At 42.5% G+C, this 20606-nt stretch overlaps 1 protein-coding gene and 1 long non-coding RNA gene across 3 annotated transcripts in view; both read right to left on the bottom strand.

The window, feature by feature from the left end:
* Positions 1–12543, bottom strand: part of DCP2 (decapping mRNA 2) — a 22044-nt gene extending 9501 nt beyond the window's left edge. For both annotated transcript variants that reach the window (XM_035310947.1, XM_035310948.1), the window contains exons 1-7: positions 12386–12543; positions 6115–6266; positions 4409–4536; positions 3865–3963; positions 1384–1536; positions 467–579; positions 251–358 (exon numbers count right to left, since the gene is read on the bottom strand). In XM_035310947.1, coding sequence (XP_035166838.1) covers positions 251–358; positions 467–579; positions 1384–1536; positions 3865–3963; positions 4409–4536; positions 6115–6266; positions 12386–12438 — 806 coding nt within the window. In that variant the 5' untranslated portion in view covers positions 12439–12543. The remainder of the gene's footprint in view (positions 1–250; positions 359–466; positions 580–1383; positions 1537–3864; positions 3964–4408; positions 4537–6114; positions 6267–12385) is intronic.
* A 3805-nt stretch (positions 12544–16348) lies between these two features.
* On the bottom strand, positions 16349–18030 carry LOC118156771. Its single transcript, XR_004746428.1, has 2 exons — positions 17630–18030; positions 16349–17551 (listed from the first exon to the last, which is right to left on the bottom strand). It is a non-coding gene; the product is annotated as an uncharacterized LOC118156771 (long non-coding RNA).
* Positions 18031–20606: the final 2576 nt, after the last annotated feature.

Here is a 20606-nt window from a genome sequence, read left to right as displayed (position 1 = left end):
GCCCATAGACTGGACTCAAGGAATTCCATCAGTTCCATGACACTGAAGAATTTTCCAAAAAGCACATCATGATGCTCATTATTAAGTTTTCATCCTGTTTACAGGCCTGTAAGATACACCTGTAATTATTTATTTAAAATTAGCCTACTCTATTACTAGAATATAAATATTCAGAGAAAGGACAATTGGCTTCGTATGACCAACATTTTACAGAAAGGATATAGAGGTGTTAAACTGACCTGGTTCTTACCTAGCTTTTTCCAAATTGGGCTTAGAGGGTGTGCTCGCTGTACATGAAAGACCATTGTCACTCTCAGAGGAATCTCCGTTCCTTCGGGAAATCCATTCCCTCAATGGCCTGGTAAGCAAGCAGAAGTTCAACATGATCTATTTACTAAAACAAATCTAAAGAAATAAAGGTTTTCTGAAAGGCACCAGCCTAGCATTTGCTTCATCTTGAACATACCTGATGAAAGGAATGGCCATAAAAAATTTGTTAGGTGCCAGACCTAGCTTGGACTTGGGGGTCATGTCATTCCTGTGGCATGGCAATTTGTCAATGGAAAACCACTCAATATTCTAGAAAAATGAAAAATAAAGTTAAAAAAAACACTGCTGTTGCTGCAGAAAATACATTACAAACACATCTCAAACTCACTATGCTTAATTAAAAAATTACAATGAAAGGCTTATTATTATACTGCAAGTTTTTTTCTACAAATCGTTAACTAATGATGGAGTTGTTCTTCTAACAGCAACTACAGAGTAATGGATGGTACACCTCATACACATTCCAAGATGTAACTAAAACATTAAATGTATTATCCAACAACTAAATTCTGAATATGGATTTCAGAAAACAAGCAAACAAAAAACCCACTGCACACTGAATGTGTTAAATAATGGTAGTAGCTTCAAATAATTTTCCAAGCCACTAGTATTCTTGCTGCTTTTATTTAAAATCAAAACCAGACTACCAATACTAGCTCAAAAAATATCAGAAACAAGGGAATGAAGTTTGCTGTACAAGTTTCAGGTTTTGTTATAGAATTATTAAAATTCTATATATATTAAAAAAAAGGTAGGAATAACATGAAATGATTAGCACACAGACTACCTAAGAAAGAAGATGGGGGGAATTCCAGTTTGACTGTATGTACTAATGTTGTTTTCATGAAAAATGGAGATGCCAGAGATTGCTAAGAATCAGTTTTTCCATTAGAGTTGCAACAACATGACAAGATTCTACAGTGACAAAACACTATTTGTAACTAGTATTTCAGGTATTCATTACGTTTGTTAGTTTCGTTATTTTGCAGAATATTAGCTTTAAGAGCCAACCTCCACAATAAGGTACCCGCAAAACTAAACAAGATAACACACCCGAATTTCCCTCCTGGTTTTGGGGTTGAATTTTGTGTTCTTGGGAACTCCTGGAATGATGTAGAGCCGTGCTAACTGATCATTAATTCGCAGCTCAATGTATTCTTCTTTACAGATATAATCTTTTATGTCAAACCCCGTTTCTTCAAACACCTGAAAAACATAAATGATATCAATACATATATTTAAATCTATCCTTTCATGACCATCACAAGGCAAGACACAAAGAGTTTTCAGACCTACTCATGAGATCAGCCAGCTGAAGAGGAGAGCCACACAGGTGTATGAAATGGAAAAGGCTATTAAGCCCCATTGCCAGTAATCCAGAGGTAGGACTCCTCAGTTACATTTTTAAAGACCAGATTTAGAACTAAACAGCAGGACAGCATCTTCAGTAAAGCCTTTTCTATTAAACTGTGAAGTTTAAAGCTCCAAAGCCGTGTACTGCTCCTTTACATTAACTTAGCTGTTTCCTGAAACAGTGATGTGTTGACTAGGAACTACACAGCTTGTGGTCCTGCCTGTGAATATGTAAAACAAAAAGATAAAATGGAATAACCACATAAAGTAGCTACAGCAGGTAATACTTAAAATATCTTGTGGTCAAGTGCATATAGCAGTATCAGCAAAATGGTTTCAATTTATTTTTTTTTTCAAAATATAGAGGAAATTAAGCACAAATATTAAAAAAGTCTCAAGTTCTTAATACAAAGCAAATAACTGACACTCAGTCTTCAAATTAGTACTAAAAACCCTTACGTAAAGATCAAAAGCAAACCAAGCAAATCTTAATGTAACTGCATTAGGAGCAGCAGAGTTCAAAAAATAACAAGCATAATGTCCTGATTCTTACTGATTCTTCCAGATGATTTAAATCAATTCATCACAGAAACTTGTTTTGCCTAAATGGTTAACCATATAGTGTGGTTATTCCTTCTGAAATACAGCTGAACTGTCTAGGCACTGCCCAGAGAAGACCTCTTCAATTAGACCACATACAGGTGCAGTTCAAAGTTTTAGACCTGTGCTGAGTCCAAGAAAAAATATATAAATAAATAAAATAAAAGATTTACACACACATTTTACGGACCTTACGTCTGGCAACATGTTAGCTTTGAAAAATTTGCAAGTTCTTCCATAATGACAATTTACCTTCACGGAAACAGATCAAAACAACAGTGTTGTTCACTAGCGTATTAAAATACATTCTCCAAATTAAAAACATCAAAATATTTTTTCCAGTATAACTGTGCCCGCTTAAATGCTATGTCCACTGTTTGTGGTCCATATGTTTTTATTTTCTCCTTTCCCTTCAGTTGTAACCCTTTTGACCAAAAAAAAAAAAAAAAGGAAAAAAAAATCACACCACAAAAGCAACCACCTATTTACAGTGTGGTAGGGGAGCGTAAGACATGCATTCAATAATTAGTTTAACCTTATTAAGTCTCTGCTCATCCTTTGAGCTGTGCAGTGACAGCCCACTGCATCCACTGCTCAAGTATTTCACTTGGCAAGCCATCCAATACTATATAAATAACACTCTACACTGAAAAATAAGGAAGTACTAACATGAAAGGAATTCTCATACACGCCTGTTGCATAAAAGTGTAGTGTTAAGATCTAACACTTTATTTTGCTTTTCCAAGTCTATCCTAAATATCTTAGGGGTATGGAAACCAACCTCAACAAATCAGAAATGCTGAGTTTTACATTCATGCATCTTCAAGAGGCATATTTAAGAAAAGTCCACAACTATTGCTATTTTCCCTCAGCTTTGTTTTCCTTGTCAGAAGTTCCAGATGCATTATGTTAGAGGAACATTGTGTTTATATCAGTATTGTTCTTTCACAGACTATTTTCAACATGAAGCTTTACTATCTGCTACAGCAATAAACTTCACAGATTGTTTTCTTTAGCACTTAATTGCCCTATATCAATATTGTTGCTTGTTCCTCTATCACCAAATAAAAGTTCTTCACAATTTTTCCATAATCTTCTACAACCTCCAGCTCATCTCTTCAGTCTCTTTATACAGCCCAGCTCTCATACAAGCTAAATTCCCATTCTTCTATCACCTTGTATGTGCAGTGGCCTCTCAACTTAATATTCAAAAAGCCATGGAGTACCTCAGATTTTCCAAGCACCAAAAGTAATACTTAAAAATCAATTAATAGTGCAGAACTGAACTTTAAAAATAGCATTCATTTAACGTAGCATGTTAGTACAAAACAATTAAAAACATCAAACACTAATTTTAAACTATTTAATCACACCCTTGGTGATCACTCAGAAAAGCACTAAAAGCTATGGCAGAAGATTCCAACAAGAACAGACAATTTACTTACCTGATTTCAATAAAAGACATACCTAAGTAAAATGTCTTTTCATCTAGCACATATATCCTGCTCTCAGCAAAACGTCATTTAACTTAAAAAAAAAAAAAAAAAAAGTTTGGTTCCCTTAAGCTGATTTTTAACTTACCTCTCTAGCAGCACAGTCATGAGGAGCCTCTTCTTTATTTACTTTCCCTTTTGGAAATCCCCAACCAGACTTTGCTAAATAGCCCTGAACCAAAAGAACCTGCAAAATACAGTAGAGACATCTGTCAACACCAACTGTTCTGATGGATTCCTATTAATTCTCTTCCCTTCACTGTCCTCTGCTTCCAACCCCCCAAAACAGGGACTTCAGCCTGGAGGAGGAACCCATTAGGTTTTCTGTGTTCTAGCAAAAACTGCAGATTATTTTTTTAATGAGATTACATAATTCAGAATAAAGAAGCAAAACTGAATAGCAAAGCAAGCAGAAGAGTATTTACTGTCTCCCATGTTTTATTCCCATATTCTATTTTTGTACACAGTGACAAGTATCTGTTAGTTTTTTGTGAATCTGAAGTGTGCACTTTTTCTTTTTAACCAGAGGACAAATGTAAACTACAAAATTACAAAATGTAAACTACAAAGATTACTTTTGCCAGCACATGCCATCCTCCCCCCTAGCTCTTCACAACTATTTTCATACTTACATTTTCAAGTGTCTCATCAAGAATAATTGCACCATAAGTTGGCACTCCCATTTTATATTCCTTCCACTCGTCTAAAACCTTTTGTACATCTTCACCTTGAGGCAGTAAAAAAGGGCAGTGATTGAAGAGTACAGAAGCACGTCAAGGAAGCTAAACTTGAGTAACCAATCACTTCCAGTCATACAAAAGATAACCATTTCAGTATTTACAACAACCACGCAGCACTATCCTCCTAGTACTTTCAAAATGCAATCTCTTGGAAGTTAAAAGTATCACGGATAATCCATTACCAAATTCTAAAGATAAAAAAGTATTAAGTAATTTGACAATTCTAGTGCAAGCCAATTAAAAGATGAAAAAAAGATGGTGCTTGTTTGAAAGTGTCTTCTAATTTTGAAGAAAAGACATCCATGTAATTGTCGTTTTAAATGTGTTAGTCTTTTTCTACATTTTGAAACTAATAGGACAGACAAAAATACTCTCTCTCTTGTTTAAAGTGAGGAATTTTTTGCACAATCATTTGTTAGCTTACTGCACAGAAACCATTCTTAAGCATTTCCTATTTAAAAAAATATTTTTAATGGTATCATGTTACAGAAATCTAAATGTAATACACTTTATCAAAACTCACCACAAAGAAAGTAAGAACAGAACTTTTATAACTCTAAAATTTCAAAGAGAATCTACAGATGCTTTAAAAAAATGAGAAAGTTACTATATTATATACAAAATTATACTACCAATAAGAAACATTCAAACATTCATTAGCAGTATACATAACATAAGACGCTGCAGCAGAACTAACATTTTTTAGGAAATGTAAGCCAGGGAGGGAAAGATATAATGAATAAATATTATCTGTCTTACTGTATTTTTCCTGCACAGCCTACAATTGCCAGAGAAATTATGCCGATCTGAAAACAGTTATAATCTAAAAAAAAAATACTTAAAAAAATAACTGCATAATGTCAATGATCACATTTCTACAGTTCACTGTTACAGTAGAAATTCATTGTCAAACTAACAAGGAATATTTTGGGTAGTGAAACCAGAGATATGAAAGTTAGAAGCAGCACTCAGTCCCACATCAATGAGAAAAGCTTACCAATAAAACAATTGCTGGATGCTGGCATTAAATTTACTTTATGAACTTTTCCCCAGTGAGGACTACATTGTCTAAGTTTTGTCAGGCCTTTTGAGCAAAGAAAAAAAGCGGAAGTTAAACATATGAATTTAGCAGTCATGTGTCCTTTCTCCTGCCAACAGAACAGTTTCTAGCAGCATCTATGCGCAACACAAATATATACAGCTACCCATCAGGGAACACATATCATCTTCAGCTTAACATTTACATCAGCATTTCCTTGGAAAGAGATTAAATTAAGGAGAGAAAACACCATGAAGAGCTCCAGCATCTCATCTCTTAAGCCCACCTACTGTGTCAAACTGCAACCATAAGGAAAAATCCTCAGAGAAATAACCTGTTGTCCATAGTCTTAAACCAAATGAGAAACAACTCTTTTATGAATGCCACAAAATTATGAAAGCAATGAAGAGATTAAAATCACATACCTAGCAATAGTAATTTTTAATCATTAACACATGAACTGTCATTTTCCTGCTGCAAGTATAAAGTTTTATTAACAATATTCAGGTTATACTTCAACCACTGAAACAGAAAGCAATCACAGTAATGAAAAGGATATCAGCTTTCGCAAAATCTCTTATCCCACACTGAGGTAATCCTGGTGTGTTTTGCATGTAGAAATCCAAGTAAAACCAATGGGCAAGTTCAATCTGAAAGCATACTCTGATTGCATTGTCTCTCTCTTCGCTTGGAATGTGCAAAATAAATCGACTGCCAAGAAATTAAAAAAAAAAAGGCATGATTAGCCAAGTCTATTGATTTAAACAAATCTGAAAACAAAAATGCATTACAGCAGTGGAATTCCTCATCCATTAACACAGAGCAACAGATCTTCCTGGAGGTCTGGACAGCAAAAGTTTTTTCTTATGAAAATAAAATTGTAAAAGTCAAAAAAGAAAATGGATCTTGATGTTCTTCTACAAAAATCAATTACAAGGAACTAACTAAATTAAGTATTGTGAAAACAGGGAGGGGAAGGACAGCCTATGTAAACAGCTACAAGAATGAAAACATTTTTAAATGTCCAGTAAAGAACATCTGCAAACTCTTGATAACAAGTCTACACATTTCTTCTGGATACAAGTTAAACACAGATGTCTATTCTCAGTGAGAAACACAGTAAACTATTAATTCACACAAATTTTAAAACTCAGTATGGTCCCAACAGTTTCTCAATCTGGAACAGAAAGTGGACAGTTAGTTTATTCTTCAAGTCTGCTTTATGTTTCAGCTCAGATACTGGCACACAAAGTTCCAGAGATGTACAGATGAGTAGCAATACTCTGTGATAGCTCGTTTTACTTACACAGAAACTTTATCAATTGTAAGATTAAGAATAAAAAAATTTTCCTTTTGGAGATTTATGGTCACCCACCAGACTGAAACCATTTGACAGAGCTGTTTTAATGCCCTCCTGCCCAGCCCAGAGCCCAGGGCCTCAACTGCCCTATCCTGTTTACAGGCTCAGCCACTAGTGAGGCCAAGCACCCATCCCAGAGACCACGAGATGGCCAGCCACACAGTCAGCCCCAGACAGCGCACCTGCAACAGGACCCTGCCCCTAAAGGACAGGACCCCACCCCTGAGAGGCACAGCACCATCTCCTCCTGGCTTGGGGCTGGCAGAGCCAGCAGGCCCTGGTACAGCACACAGGTGACATCCCCAGGCCAGCAGGACACACACATTGCACATCCACCCCCACCGCCTAACACAGCCCCTCTGCCCGCCCAGCATCCCTGCCCCTTGCCCACCTGCTGCTCCCATGTGAAGTTTGCTAGTGAACTCACACACACATCACGTCTGGGGACGACACAGATGCTCAACCCCCACCCCAGTACCGCTACTGGGAAGATGTGCTGTTCCAGCCCTGGTGGCTGGAAGCAGGGACCCTAGCCACTTACACCCAGCTCTCTCAAGCAGCCTGCCCAGCGGCCACACTCCAGTCCCACAGCCTGCAGGGCACTCTTGAGGCCCAGACAGCAATGGGCCCTCCCGACACTGATGCCAGGACCCTCACTCCCTCTCCTCACCTCACCAGTGGCTGGCACTTGAAGGACACCCACCCGTGGCACGGTGAGAGCGTGCAGACTGCAAAGGAATGACTGAGTGAGACACCAGCAGACAGGACAGACTGCAGTGATCAGGCACAGGGCTCTGCCACACAATCGTACTGATGGCCCTGTTTCACACTCCCTTCTGCCCACCCACACTTTGCACATAGGGTCTGTATGGCTCCATCAGCCTTATCAGCCATGAGGTTCAGGCTGATCTTCCTCGAAGCAGGGCCTGTAGTTTCTCAACAGCCTGTCAGCCGCAGCAACCAAGGGATTTGTTTCTTGTCACCACCGTCTCCTTTTTTCTTATCCTAGAAAGATAGTCTGTGTCTCTGTATATTTTTGTTCTTGGTTTCCCCCTTTTCCCCTTCTTTCCCGACTGACAAGGTTCCCAGTCAGACGACCTCACTAGAATAAACATTCTCACTTTCTCATGCCTTCATCAGTTTGTGAGCCTGATCAGGTCTGGTTCTCATTGCTGCCCCTCTTATCAGTCTGTCTGGTTTGTGTCCCAGTATGCTTTGTTTATGAATTCCTCTTTTGCTCATTATCCTTTGCATTGAAAAAGGTGCTTGACCAGATACTCTTACATAAATAGCCTTATTCACTTCAACAAGACTATTTTCCTCCTTGGCAATTTTTGTTTTGTAAATAACACCCACACTGCTCCCTTCTTGAAGGCTCTATTACTGCTGAAAACATTCCTTACATATAAAGCTGTGGTAGTTCAAAGTTTTTTTTTTTGTTTTGTTTTGTTTTGTTTTTAAAAAAAAAAAAAGCCTATTTTACATTATAACTAGCAGATGCTTTCTTACCCCTACACTGCAGCTAACATTAGTCTGAATATACAATACACAAAAGTAATAACCAAAAGGAATTAAGAACATCATCCCTAGTAATAACAGCAAAAACAATTAATAATACTACTTACAAATCAGAAAGCTAACTTTTCTAGAGTAAGTGAAGTCTAACAACAGGCACTTCTAAGTGTCATGGGGCACTGCCCCATGCCAGACACAGCTGGTTCCAGACGGCTCCAGCGGCCTCACCGCAGGGCACAGCCTTGGGAAATGGGTTTAAGAAAGGGGGGGGAATGCTGGACAGGCAGAGGAGGAGAGGAGAAAACAAGTCTGAAAGAGCAGCACACACTACAAGTTCAGAGTGAAGGAGGCAGAGGTCAGGGCAGGTGCCCACACTGCAGCTTGCTGGCAGAGCGACAGGATGCTTCCTTAGGGGTTGCAGCCTGCGGGAAGGACCCAAAGCAGAGGTGGACGGAGCAGCAGAGAGGAGCTGGGATGGACTGACCTCGAGACCCATTCCCCATCCCCATGCATTGTTCGGGGTGGGGAGAGGAGGCACAAATGCAGGAGTGCTTAAAGCAAAAGAGAGCATCAAGTCCCAGACCCTATATGAAGACGCTGTACCTCATTACTTAGGAGGTACAACTCAGCAGCACAAGGCAGCATGATGAAAAATAATGTGGACACCTGTGACATTAAAAAACAGGTCAGAACAGCCCTGTTATTGAAGTATAAACACACATTAAACTTACCAGAACTAGAATAAATTGTAACCTAGCATTCTGTAATTCCAAAACAGCCTGAGAACTCAACAAAGGCTTAAAGACATTATGTACCTGGCTTTAGCTTTCAACTTGCCTCCACATGCTGCCAAGTAACAACACTCTGAACAAGAATTGTGTTTAATTTTTTTATCTTAGTTTAGTAGCAGGGAAAAGCTGTTAGGTAGCTTGAGAAGAAATGTTCAGGGCAAATGCATTAGACTACTGTTTTTAATCTTATTTTGTCACCCTTAGGAGAATAGTTTTGCAAGGAAAGCGTTTAATAATAATCACCACCACCATTATCACCTATACTCAATCCACAAGCAGCGCTCCCTCCCCTCCCCCCCCCCAAGCTGAATTTGGAAGCCTAATTGTTATTTTCGACAGTTGGAAAAACCTGTGGCTTTTTGTTGTTGTAGTTGTTGGGGTTTGTTTTTTGATGAATACTACAGTTGCTACTAAACTGCCAACTTTACCCTCACCAAAATACACCACTGCACAAACACTGCAAGGCAAACTTTTTGAACAGACTAACCCAGTTGTAACATTGTCACAAGTCCTACCTAAGAACATAACACAGACGTATCTCAAAGTTTACCCATCTCAAACCTGAGTTACTTCAAGTGCAGGCAGACAACAGAAATGCGGATACTTAGCCCAATTAACCATACAATTGAATGGTATTCGGCAGCAAGATCAAAACTGGTTACTGCAAGAAGAAATCCCATCATCCTGCACATTACATAAGAACTGAGAAGCTTTAAACCACAATGGCAAAAATAAAATAATTCATATGGCAAAGGTTACCCAGCAGTACCTTTTTTTTTTTCCCCAAACTATCTAGCAAACTAATTAACGCACCACACCCTTGCCTCAAGTCATACAAAATGAAGATACCAGGTAAGGCACCTTTGTATGCCTTTGGAGCCGTGAACCGTCAAGAGGATTACCTGCAGGCATTAAAACAGCTGTAGCTGCTCTGAACGGCTGAATTACTAGTTAGACTAATTGGCTGAACTAGGTGGAACAGCTGAAAAGTGATCTGCAGACCTAGCACGAACCTCTGTAGCCACGAGTAGCCTCTCTGTGGCTTCTAAAGAAAGTGATTCAGCTTAAAGGAAAATTCAAACATATTTTAATTCATCACTTTGTATGTTAACTGCATTAACTCCAGCTCACAATTGGTCCCTCTGTCATAAGGAAATGTACTAAATATCAAGCAGGTTAAATAGCAGATGCAGTCAGAAGTATCTGGTGATTGTGTCTCCCATATACACACACATTTAACAAATAGAGTTTTCGACAGAGGATCCAGACTTTTTTTTCACAGCAAAATAAAAATAATCATCATACTCATAACAATAATAAACCTGTCCAAAACCGAAGTGGTAAAGTCTAAAAGATTCTCTAATACTCGAGAAAAAAAAAAAAAAAAAAAAAAAAAGACAATAGTTATGTTCTGTGGACATCTAAGTTTCAATTTAATATTTTGGTTTTCAAACTTAAAAAACAACAACAACAAAAACTAAACCCTCAACTATTCAGCAAGCATGACTTGGAAGCCTGTTTTTTGTCACTTTTAAGCTTAGTAGGAGTAATGTAAGTGCTTGGCATCTCCTTCCTAAAAGTTCACCAACAGTACTTACATTTGCTGTTTACACTGCTACAGTTCATGTAAAAATGTAATAGATAGGTCCTATAGGCCCTGTGAGCTTCCAAACCTATTATATTGAAATTATCACAATTACTTAAGTAGCAAAGTGTTATTTGCTGATAGAATTAAAGAAGTTATATAGTACAAGAATAAACTATACAGTATAGGGTATAGGTTGGGCTAGAAATTTTCTTCTCTGTAAGCACTCTTCTCAATAAGCCTAGTAACTGAGTATAAAAATTTGCTCTTTCAAAATTTCTGACAATATCATGTGAAGACAGAAGAATGTATGAAGCGATACATATTTTAATAACCCATTTATAGCCAACCACCTGAAGCACAGCAGTGCTGACTGATCTTCCACTTGCTTAAAATTTAACCTCCCTTGAGCCAAGGCCTATCGGGCCCTGTCATTTCTTTTTGTGCACGGCGAAATTCTTTCTCTTTCCCACAGACTCAAAGTCTGGCCCCTCTGCTCCTTTCAGTTGTTCTGTCGGTGCCCCACACAAGGCAATATATTTGAGGGCTGATCCATTGGCACTAATGTGAGTCAAAAAAAAAAACATGAGGAAAAGATGAAGAACAGGACAGGTGGTAACTACAAGTCTACTGCTCTGAGACTTTAAAAATAAAATAAATAAAGAAAACCACATTACTGAATTTGTACAATTACACGGAAAGACACCATTTCAAATACAGAAGACAAGAGCAGCTTGGAACAAGCTAAGAGAGCGTGGCTCACCTCATAACAATGTAAGACCTGATTACTTGTGTGACCTTCTACTAGTCACCCCACAGGACTTGCACTAACAGGCTGCCTATTTCAGTTCTGTGAGGATTTTAGTTCCCCTCCAGACTTTCTGAAAAAGCCTTAAACCCCTCTTCATGTGTGAGCAGACATCTAAAGGAAGAGCCCCAGCACTGTGTAGGGCGCTCAGAGCAGACAAACGGAAGTATAAGAAGCATCAAACGCCGAACTTAAAGAACTGAGAGTTTACTGGCGTACCGCCTGCTCTGGCCCTCACGTTAGATAGGTGGTGGGGTGAGCAGAGCAGTTCCAGCTTCCTGCGGTGCTGCTGCTCCGCAGTGTTTTCACTCACTCGAGAACACCAATTCCGGGCAAGCGACTACGCTTTGTCTCTAGCGATCTTTTCCTATTGCACGTAAGCAGCTCAGACTTTTGGGGCGGTTTTCAGTCACGAAGCATTACATCCACTTTCGGGCGCCACATCCTGAGGACGGCCCCGTGGCTTCAAAAGCCCTCAGACGACCACAAGCTGAGATCACGAGGAAAATAAAAATAAATAAATAAAAATAAAAATAAAGCTCCCCGCCCACCCCGAAGAGAGCCCCCACGGGCGCCGAACGCCCCGACCGTGAGGGGGGCGCCGCCCCCCCCCCGACCGTTGGGGCCGGGGCCGCTCCGTCAGCGGCCGCTCCGCCTCCACCCCCCCCCCCCCCCCCCCCCCCCCCCCCCCGCCCACCGGCCGACGCGCGCCCGCAGCACCACGGGACGGCGGGGGGGCGAGGCTGGCGCCCTGCCGGCGGAGCCCCGCACCTGCACAGATCGTCCAGGACGCTGCTGGGGATCTCGGCCCGTTTGGTCTCCATGGCGGAGCGCGGCTCATCCCGGCGCGGCGGGGCCCGGACGCGGCTCGGCGGCGGCGGCGGCAGCAGCAGCAGCGGCGGCGGGAGGCGGGGCTGCTGGCCGCCAGCCCGGCGGACGGGGAGGGGCGGGGCCGGTAGTGAGCGGCGGCTCCCTCCGCCAATCGGCGGCGCGCAGCGGCGCGGGCGGCCAATGGGAGGGAGCGGCGCGGAGCGGAGCGCGGCCCTCGGGTGATCGTGGGGAGAGGCCAATGGGGCGCCGCTGAGGGGACGGGCGGCCGCCGCCATCTTGGGGGCGGGGGGCGGCCGCCTCCGCGCCCGGCCGTTAAACGGCCCGCCTCCGCGTGAGGCGCTGCGACTCGGAGCGCTCCGAGCTCCTGGGGGCCGTGCTCGGGCACCAAACGCGTGTGAAGGGCTCTCTGCGGCGGCTGCAGCCGCCCGGGGGCGCCCGCTGCTCGTCCCGCCGCGGGTTTCAGTCAGCGCTGGGGAGGTGTTTGGCTCCGCCGGGGTGCCAGAGCTCCCTCAGACCGTAATCTAACCGTCACGTTGCTGCATTCCCATCCTTCTCCGCACCGGGGACTAAACAGGTGGAAAGCTCTCAGCCAGTGAGAGTATAAAACGGTGAGCGGTTTTCTGCTCTAGATGGGTGGATGAGCAGGATCAGCTATGTCAGTATCCGCGGAGTAGGGAGGTTAAGAATGGGTGAGCATGAGGGTGATGGGATGATAGTTGCACCGGCCTTGAGTAGGTTAATTGGAATGAATTCCTGCGATGTAACTTGCTGAAAGCTTGTCATGCTTCCCCCTGCTGTTCTACCTCTGGCGTGCCAGCAGGTTTTTAGCCCGTTCAACTCCCTAGTTCAAATTTCAACCTTTTTAGAAGAAAACTAGGCAAGCAAAGAAACAAAGGCTTCTAGAAAAATGCCATGATTTTGGGCTCTGGCTGTGCTACGCAATTAAGCACTTCAAAACAAACTCAACATGCTTACAAGGGCATTTGAATAAAGAAAGGCACTAATAAAGATACCAGGTCAGTGATACCCCAAGGACACAAGAAGCATATTCACAACTCATTTTCAACTGCTAGGGAAGGAAAGTGGTAAGTATATAATTTGCCTCCTGGCTAAAGTTAAGAAACAAAGACACCATACACCATGGTGGCTCTGGAAGAGGCATGTATTATAAGACAATTTTGGAGCACCATCTTGGTAGAAGCAGCAGATTTACATATGTTGGCACCTCTCTTCAGCAAACTCTGCACAATGGTATTTGACAACGACATTTGCCCCAGTACCTTTTTTGTTGTGATATTTGAGATGATGGGTGGCTTGCATCAATCTTCACACACAGAAGTAGTTTGGATGAGGAAGGAACGGCTCTTGATATGGCTAAACAGAGAGACAGGTGGAAGGCTCTGAGTGCAAACTGGAAAATCCCATTGCTCAGGGTTCTAGTGAGTTCAGCTTCTACCAGAAGGGGTAGATACACAGGGTCTGTAAAGATACATGACCTGCATCACTTTCAGGGTACTGACTTCCCAGGTACTTGCTTTTGCTAATTGATAAATGCAAAATACCGTCTGTAAGCTGGAGAGCAAAGGCCTCAACTATACTTCCAAGCAAGCAGCATTTATCTGGAACCAAAGCAGCTCATCACCTATCAGTAAGAAGTCACTTGATGGCGGTAATTCCATCATTCCTACCAGCCAGTGAGAGGACTATGATATCAAGATACCAAAATTGCACAGCTCAGAATCACTCAGCTGGAATCCATTTCCTCGTCCCCACCTTTCTCTTATCTTCTTTGCCCATTTTCCTTCTTTATTGCTTGTCATTGCTGGAGACATATATATAACACCAAAATTTAAAGCTTTTCCTACAGAAATCGTTGCACTTAGAAGTGCTCTTTATGTGCAGAAGGCTACAACTCGAGATCACTTTCCCTGGAGGGCTAAGAAGCAATCTCTTTTCCTGAAACCCCCACATCCTGAAGGGTAGAAGGGAAATATCCAGCCAGTTTCTAGGAGGCGTCTGTTGTGAAGCAGGGATCAGCGAAAATCTTCCTGCTAGTGTTTTTCTCTGCTCTGCTAGATTTTTTCTTTCTTTCTTTCCCATGCTGACATGGTACCAAGAATCCTGTCAACTGATACAGAGAGAGAAAGGTGTTTTAGCAAACGTAGGTTGACACCTTATGTCAGCTAAGCTATTCTTAGCCCATTCACAGTTTGGGGGGTGGGGGGAAAGATACAATGATACACTAAATGTGTGTACTGTTACAGACCTTATGAAACACCCTTAGATAATTAATTGCTTAACGCATGAGAAACTGAAGAACTTAATGAAGCCTTAGACATTATGTTGCCAAGCCCCCAGGACAGGAGAGCAGGAGAGAGACATTTGCAGACTGCTTGCTGCACTTTTGAAACGTTAAGGCATTTAGTTAGCCATAGCAGAAAATTAAGAAAATTCTTGTTATGTGGGATTTGGAGCTGCAAATCATTTTTTCCTCACGTAGAGGAAATTCATGGCTCAACCCTTTCTTTGCTAAAATAGCACGTACTCCTTCCTCCCATAAGCTCATGCAAAGCAAGTTTAGTTAAAGCTGACACATCCAGGTTATAGCATTTCCCCAAAGATAAGTCCACATATCGACACATCCTGGGAAGGTGCACGCAGAGACTTATTGAGGGCAGAGTTGACAATGCCTCTTGTCAAGCTGAAAGCACAATTGGGATACAAGGATGGCGACACATAGCATGAAGAACTTTTCCCTAGTACGCACAGCACCAACCATCCTGTACAATCATCAAGTAATGTAGTCAAACAGGTTTTTAGTATTTGCTTATCAGACAGCCCTGGCACTCAGTCAGAAAGGCAACAATAAAAAGTTTGGAAATTAATGTTAGTTGTCTGTTTGCACTGGGACAACGGAAGGAGGTAAGAAAATATTAAAAAAAAAAAAAAAAAAAAAAAAGCGTACCGTGAGAAAGAAGTCTTAGAAAAGGATCTAGACTGCAGAGGAAAAGCTACAGCTGAGGGTGGAGAAAGTCATACTTGGAGAGGCTGACCGAGGTGGAAGACAGAATTGTGTTGAATAGGAGGAAACTCTCAGAAGCTAAGAGCCAGCCAAACACAGAGCTCCATAACATGCATTTGCAGCTCATTAAGTAGAATGAAGACTCAGGCAGCGTGTGGAGAGTCTGCAAATGACCACGGATGAGGCTTGCCCAGGTCATCAGAAACAGGAGTTCTTGCTACACAGCCCTCCAATAAATGCTTGGTTCTTACAGTAAAATCTCCAACAAAGGCCGGCTAACAGAGGTAGCAGCGGGGCTGAAAAGCACTAACGTAGTCCTTGTAAGAAATGTGAGCTTAAGTGAATTCAGCACTACCAGCTGCTCTAAATTCAAATTTGGGGTTGAATTTGCATAAAAATTACACAGAGAAGATTCAAGCGCTACTTCCCTGTTCTGCTCAGTTATCACAGACTGGTTTGGGTTGGAAGGGACCTTCAAGACCATCCAGTTCCAGCCCCCTGCAATGGGCAGGGAGACCTCCCACTAAACCAGGTTTCTCAAAGCCCCCATTGTCCCCTGGCCTTGAACACCTCCAGGGATGGGGCATCCACAGCTTCTCTGGGCAACCTGCTCCCATGCCTTACCACGCTCTGAGTGAAGAAATTCTTCCTTAATTAGTTTGTGTATTACAAGGGAAACGAGCTGAGAGGGAGAACACGCACAGGCATCCAGCTCAGATGGGTGACAGAAATCAGCCAGTGCTTTATAAACCATAGTGAGAAAGAAACATAAATACTTAAAAGAATTTGAAGATGAATTTACATATAACAAATCACCCATGCAAAGTTAGTGAAGATTTAAGCCTGAATTCACGTATGTCTCAGATTCCTGTTTAAGGAAAGTTTGTTTTTAGGGAGACACACTATAGGAAAGACCACACATGTAGTGAAGCACAAGAAATTATAAGATGCATTTGGCAGAAGATTTGAATGAACTGTAGTAACTAAGCACTGGTGGAATTCTCTGAATGCTGCAGAGGAGGTAGGCAGTCCGTGAAAAAAGAAAAGTCTGTGATCACATGGTTACAGTATGTACGAAGAGCTGTGGTAATCCCACACAGAAAATCTGCGTTTAAGCTTTTGCTGACATTATGGTTTTTTACTCAAGTAATTTCCTGGTTTGAGAGTTTGCAGGTAATAATTAATTTAATGGCAATAATATCTACATTGTTATACAGACAAAACAAGGCTGCAGTGAAGCACAGCATATGCTACAGGGCATGCCTTACTTAAGGCAACACTGAACTCAAACAGGCTTACCCAGCTGATCCACATAACAATTTACACATCCCTTGGGCATGATAATCCCCTCAAAATCCAATTTAGGCAGATTGTTAGATGAAGTATGCACCTGTGCTAAAGCCGGAGCTTAACCTTTAACTGTGGATGGATGACAGGAGTGGACCACAGTTCAGGATGAGGAACTACGTAGATGGGAAAGCAGATAAAGAATCAGTGAGCACATCTGGGTCATTCTGATCCTCAAATCAGACTTAACTTAAAACACCAAACTGGAGAAGACATCCATTTGTACTAATGGGGAAGTAAAGGTAGAAAAAAAAAGTAGTATGCAGAAAAAGAAAAATGAAGAATGGAGGAGAACAATAGAACAGAAATAACCCTGCTACATGCCATTCTTATTCACTTCCTCTTAAAATGCAACCCTCTCAGGGACAGAGTATGCAGCCTGCCTGCCTGGACTAGGCTTAATTGTGCAAATCTTTGCCCAGCTCTGCTGTGTCCAGTAGCCTGTGACTCTAGATGCCTGTCTTCGCTATGTTGTGGTAATTACAGTGAGAGGCACAGTAGCCTGTAGAAACTGGCTACTACTGCATGTGTTCTGGTTCTGTCTGAGGACACATCTTGCACACTATCAGTTTCAAAACTTGCAGGATAGGAAACCACTTGTCTTTTGGACCTCCACAGGACGGTCCTGCTGCATTTGTGTTTCTCCAGCAGAAGCTCCTTGGACAGGTCATACAATCCTCCTTCTTCTCTAGGTTTGCTCCTTCACGTTGCAGTATTCTTCTTAGTTTCAGGCTTTCCTGGGAACAAGAAAGAATACTACCCAATATTTTCTGTACTCCAAATTGTGTTGGAAGAGCATTGGCACAGTGCTCTACCTTTATTTCCTTTTGCCTTTCCAGCCTGCTTCTTGTAGCCACCCATTTTGCTCTTGCTCCATAACAATTAACCTATCATAAACAAAACAGTTAAGCACATAACCGTTAAAAGGAATTTCCTCAACACACTGTAGTGCATTGACAATGCTTGTCTAACATAGAAGACATTCTCTATAGAAGTCCAGACAAATCAGATGGATAATGCAGACAACGAAGGATGGGGTGGCAGTGGGGGAACTGGGACACATGGCATAGGAGGAGAGGCTCACAATCTGGGACTGTTGTGCTATGTCTCAGAAGTGAAGGCTACATGGGGATATCTAATGCTGTCTGTCTGGAGGGTAAGAAGAACCAGACCCTCCTCAGATTTCCTTTTCCAGAGGACCAGGACAAAGGACAAGATGAAGCAGCTACAAGTTGCATCAAGGGAAATTTCAGTTTCAACCGTAAGGAAAAAAGTCTTTTTTGTGAGTGCAGTCAAACACAGCAACAGCCTGGCCAAGGAAGCTGCAGAATTCCTATCCTTGAAGATGTTCAGACCAAACCCTGAACGCCATAGTCTAGCTTTCACATTATACCTACACTGAGTAGAAGGCTGGACTACATGGCTGCCTGAGAACCCTTCCAAATGTGTTTTATGATTTCATTAAGGAAAATTAAGCCCTTTATGATCATAAATAAATAAATAGATTAAATTACAGTATGACCATTTTACCTGGAGACTAGGTTACTAGCAATGAATCAAGTTCAGCTAAACCACACTTGTTAGCCTCGAAATAGTGGTGAGTCACTGTAATGGGTGTCCCCTGCTGCAGGGGACAGAGACACTCGCCTGTCAACCTGCCTGATTTATTGATTAGGAAGGTTTGCTGCCTGCCAGGGATGCAGAGGAAGGATGCTGGTCCAGCTCTCTGACTACTACCTTCTGCTCTTACTCCACATGACTGTAAATGATACTGCTAGGGGAAATCTGGGCTGTATCAAATGGGACTACAGAGCCCTGGGGGCAGTAGTCAAGGGCATGGGGACTCAGATGGTGCTGACCTCCTCAGTCCTGATGATGAGAGGAAAGAGGAAAGGATGTGAGAAAGAGAGCTCTGATAGGAGAGGTCAAAAATTGGCTGTGGAACTGGTGTGGGCAACAGGGTTTGAGGTTCTGTGACCATGGGACCCTGTTTGATGATCAGTGTCTGCTTGGGAGAGATGGGGTACACCTCTCTAAGTGGGGCAGGGACATTGTTGCCAATAGGATGGCTGATCTCATAAGGAGGGCAATAAACTAGGGAGAGAGAGAGGACACCCAGTGGCCCTGTGTGACACACAGGGCTGCTGAACAAGGGGCACAGGGTGATGTGGCAGGCAGGGATAGCAAAATCAATGATAGGGCTAAGGCAGGCTACTTCCAGCACTTGCAGGCTAGCAAGGAAGTGCCTACAAGGCATTATTACGGAGAACTCCCTCAAACACCTTCTAGTAACACAGCATGCTGGCATACCCCTCTTACGTGCCTGTATGGTGAATAAACAAGAGAAGTTAGAGGTGTGCCTATGCTTCCAGGGCTGTGATCTTACCAGCATCAAGGAGATGTGGTGGGATGGCTCTCATGACTCGGCTGCTGGCATGGAGGGATAAGGGTCTTTGGGAAGGACAGGCAGGGGAGGCATTAAAGGGGCATCATGCTTGATGTCAATGAGCTGCTGGAGCGCATGGAGCTCTGTCTGGGGATGGATGAGGAGCAGGCAGGGAGCTATTGGGTCACGATTACAGGGAGTCCCCCAGAAGATCCTCCTATAGAAGCTGATGAAGTATGGCCTGGTTGAACAGACAGCGAGGTGGATTAAAAACTGGCTGAACCCAGACTTAATGAGTGCGGTCAGCAGCACAAAGTCTAGTTGGAGGCCAGGAATGAGTGGTGTATCCCAGGGGTCAATACTGGGCCCAGTCTTGTTTAACAATTTCATTAACAATCTGAATGATGAGGTGGAACACACCCTCAGTAAATTTGCAAATGACATTGAACTCTGGGGAGTGGCAGACTCAGCATAGGGCTGTGCTGCCATCCAAAAGGACCTTGACAGGCTGGAGAGGTGGTCTAAAAAGAATGTCATCAAGTTGAACAGGAAGTGTGGACTCCTGCAACTGGAAAGCAACAACCCCAGATACTAGGACATGCTGTGAGTCACCTAGCTGTAAAACAGTTTTTCAGAAAAGGACCTTGGAGTCCTGATGGACACAAAGTTGAACATGAGTCAGCAATGTGCCTTTGTTGCTAAGACAACTAATGGTATTCTTGGCTGCATCAGGCAAAGTATTGTCAGCATGTCAAGAGAGGTTATCCTTCTGCTGTATTCAGCATTGGTGAGGCTGCTAGTACATGAGAGACTTGAACATACTGTTAAGAATCTGATGGATGGCCACCAAGCTGATGAAGGGACAGAAGCACCTCTTCTATGAAGAGGGGCTGAGAGAGCTGGGACTGTTCAGCCTGCAGAAGAGGAGGCTTAGGGGGGATCTCATAAATGTGTATAAATATCTGAAAGGAGTTCAAGGATGGTGGATGCAGGTTCTTTTTGGTGGTGCCCAGTGCCAGGACAAGAGGCACTAGGTACAAACTGGAGCACAGTCAGCTCCCTGTGTACATCAGGAAACACTTTTGTGGAGTGTGGGTGTTGGAGCTTTGGCACAGATTGCAGAGTCCCCCTCCTTGTTCTTCAAAAGCCCCCTGGACATGGTCTTGGGCACTATTCTAAGTGTCCCTGCTTGAGCAGATGGTTGGACCAGATGACCTCTAGATGTCCCTGCCAACTTTACCCATTCTGTGATCCCATGATCTCCGCTGCTCTTCATTCCTGCCTTTAATGACAGCTGCCCGAAAGAAGAAAATCTGTTTCAACAGTAAGAAAAAATTATTTTCAATTTCATGCAAGAGGCATTTCCCCAGAACAAAGACAGCATAAAAGGCTAATGTGCAACTTAC

Source organism: Oxyura jamaicensis, chromosome Z (assembly GCF_011077185.1).
Source record: "Oxyura jamaicensis isolate SHBP4307 breed ruddy duck chromosome Z, BPBGC_Ojam_1.0, whole genome shotgun sequence".
Lineage (NCBI taxonomy): Eukaryota > Metazoa > Chordata > Aves > Anseriformes > Anatidae > Oxyura > Oxyura jamaicensis.
This window is presented reverse-complemented; position numbering and strand designations above follow the sequence as displayed.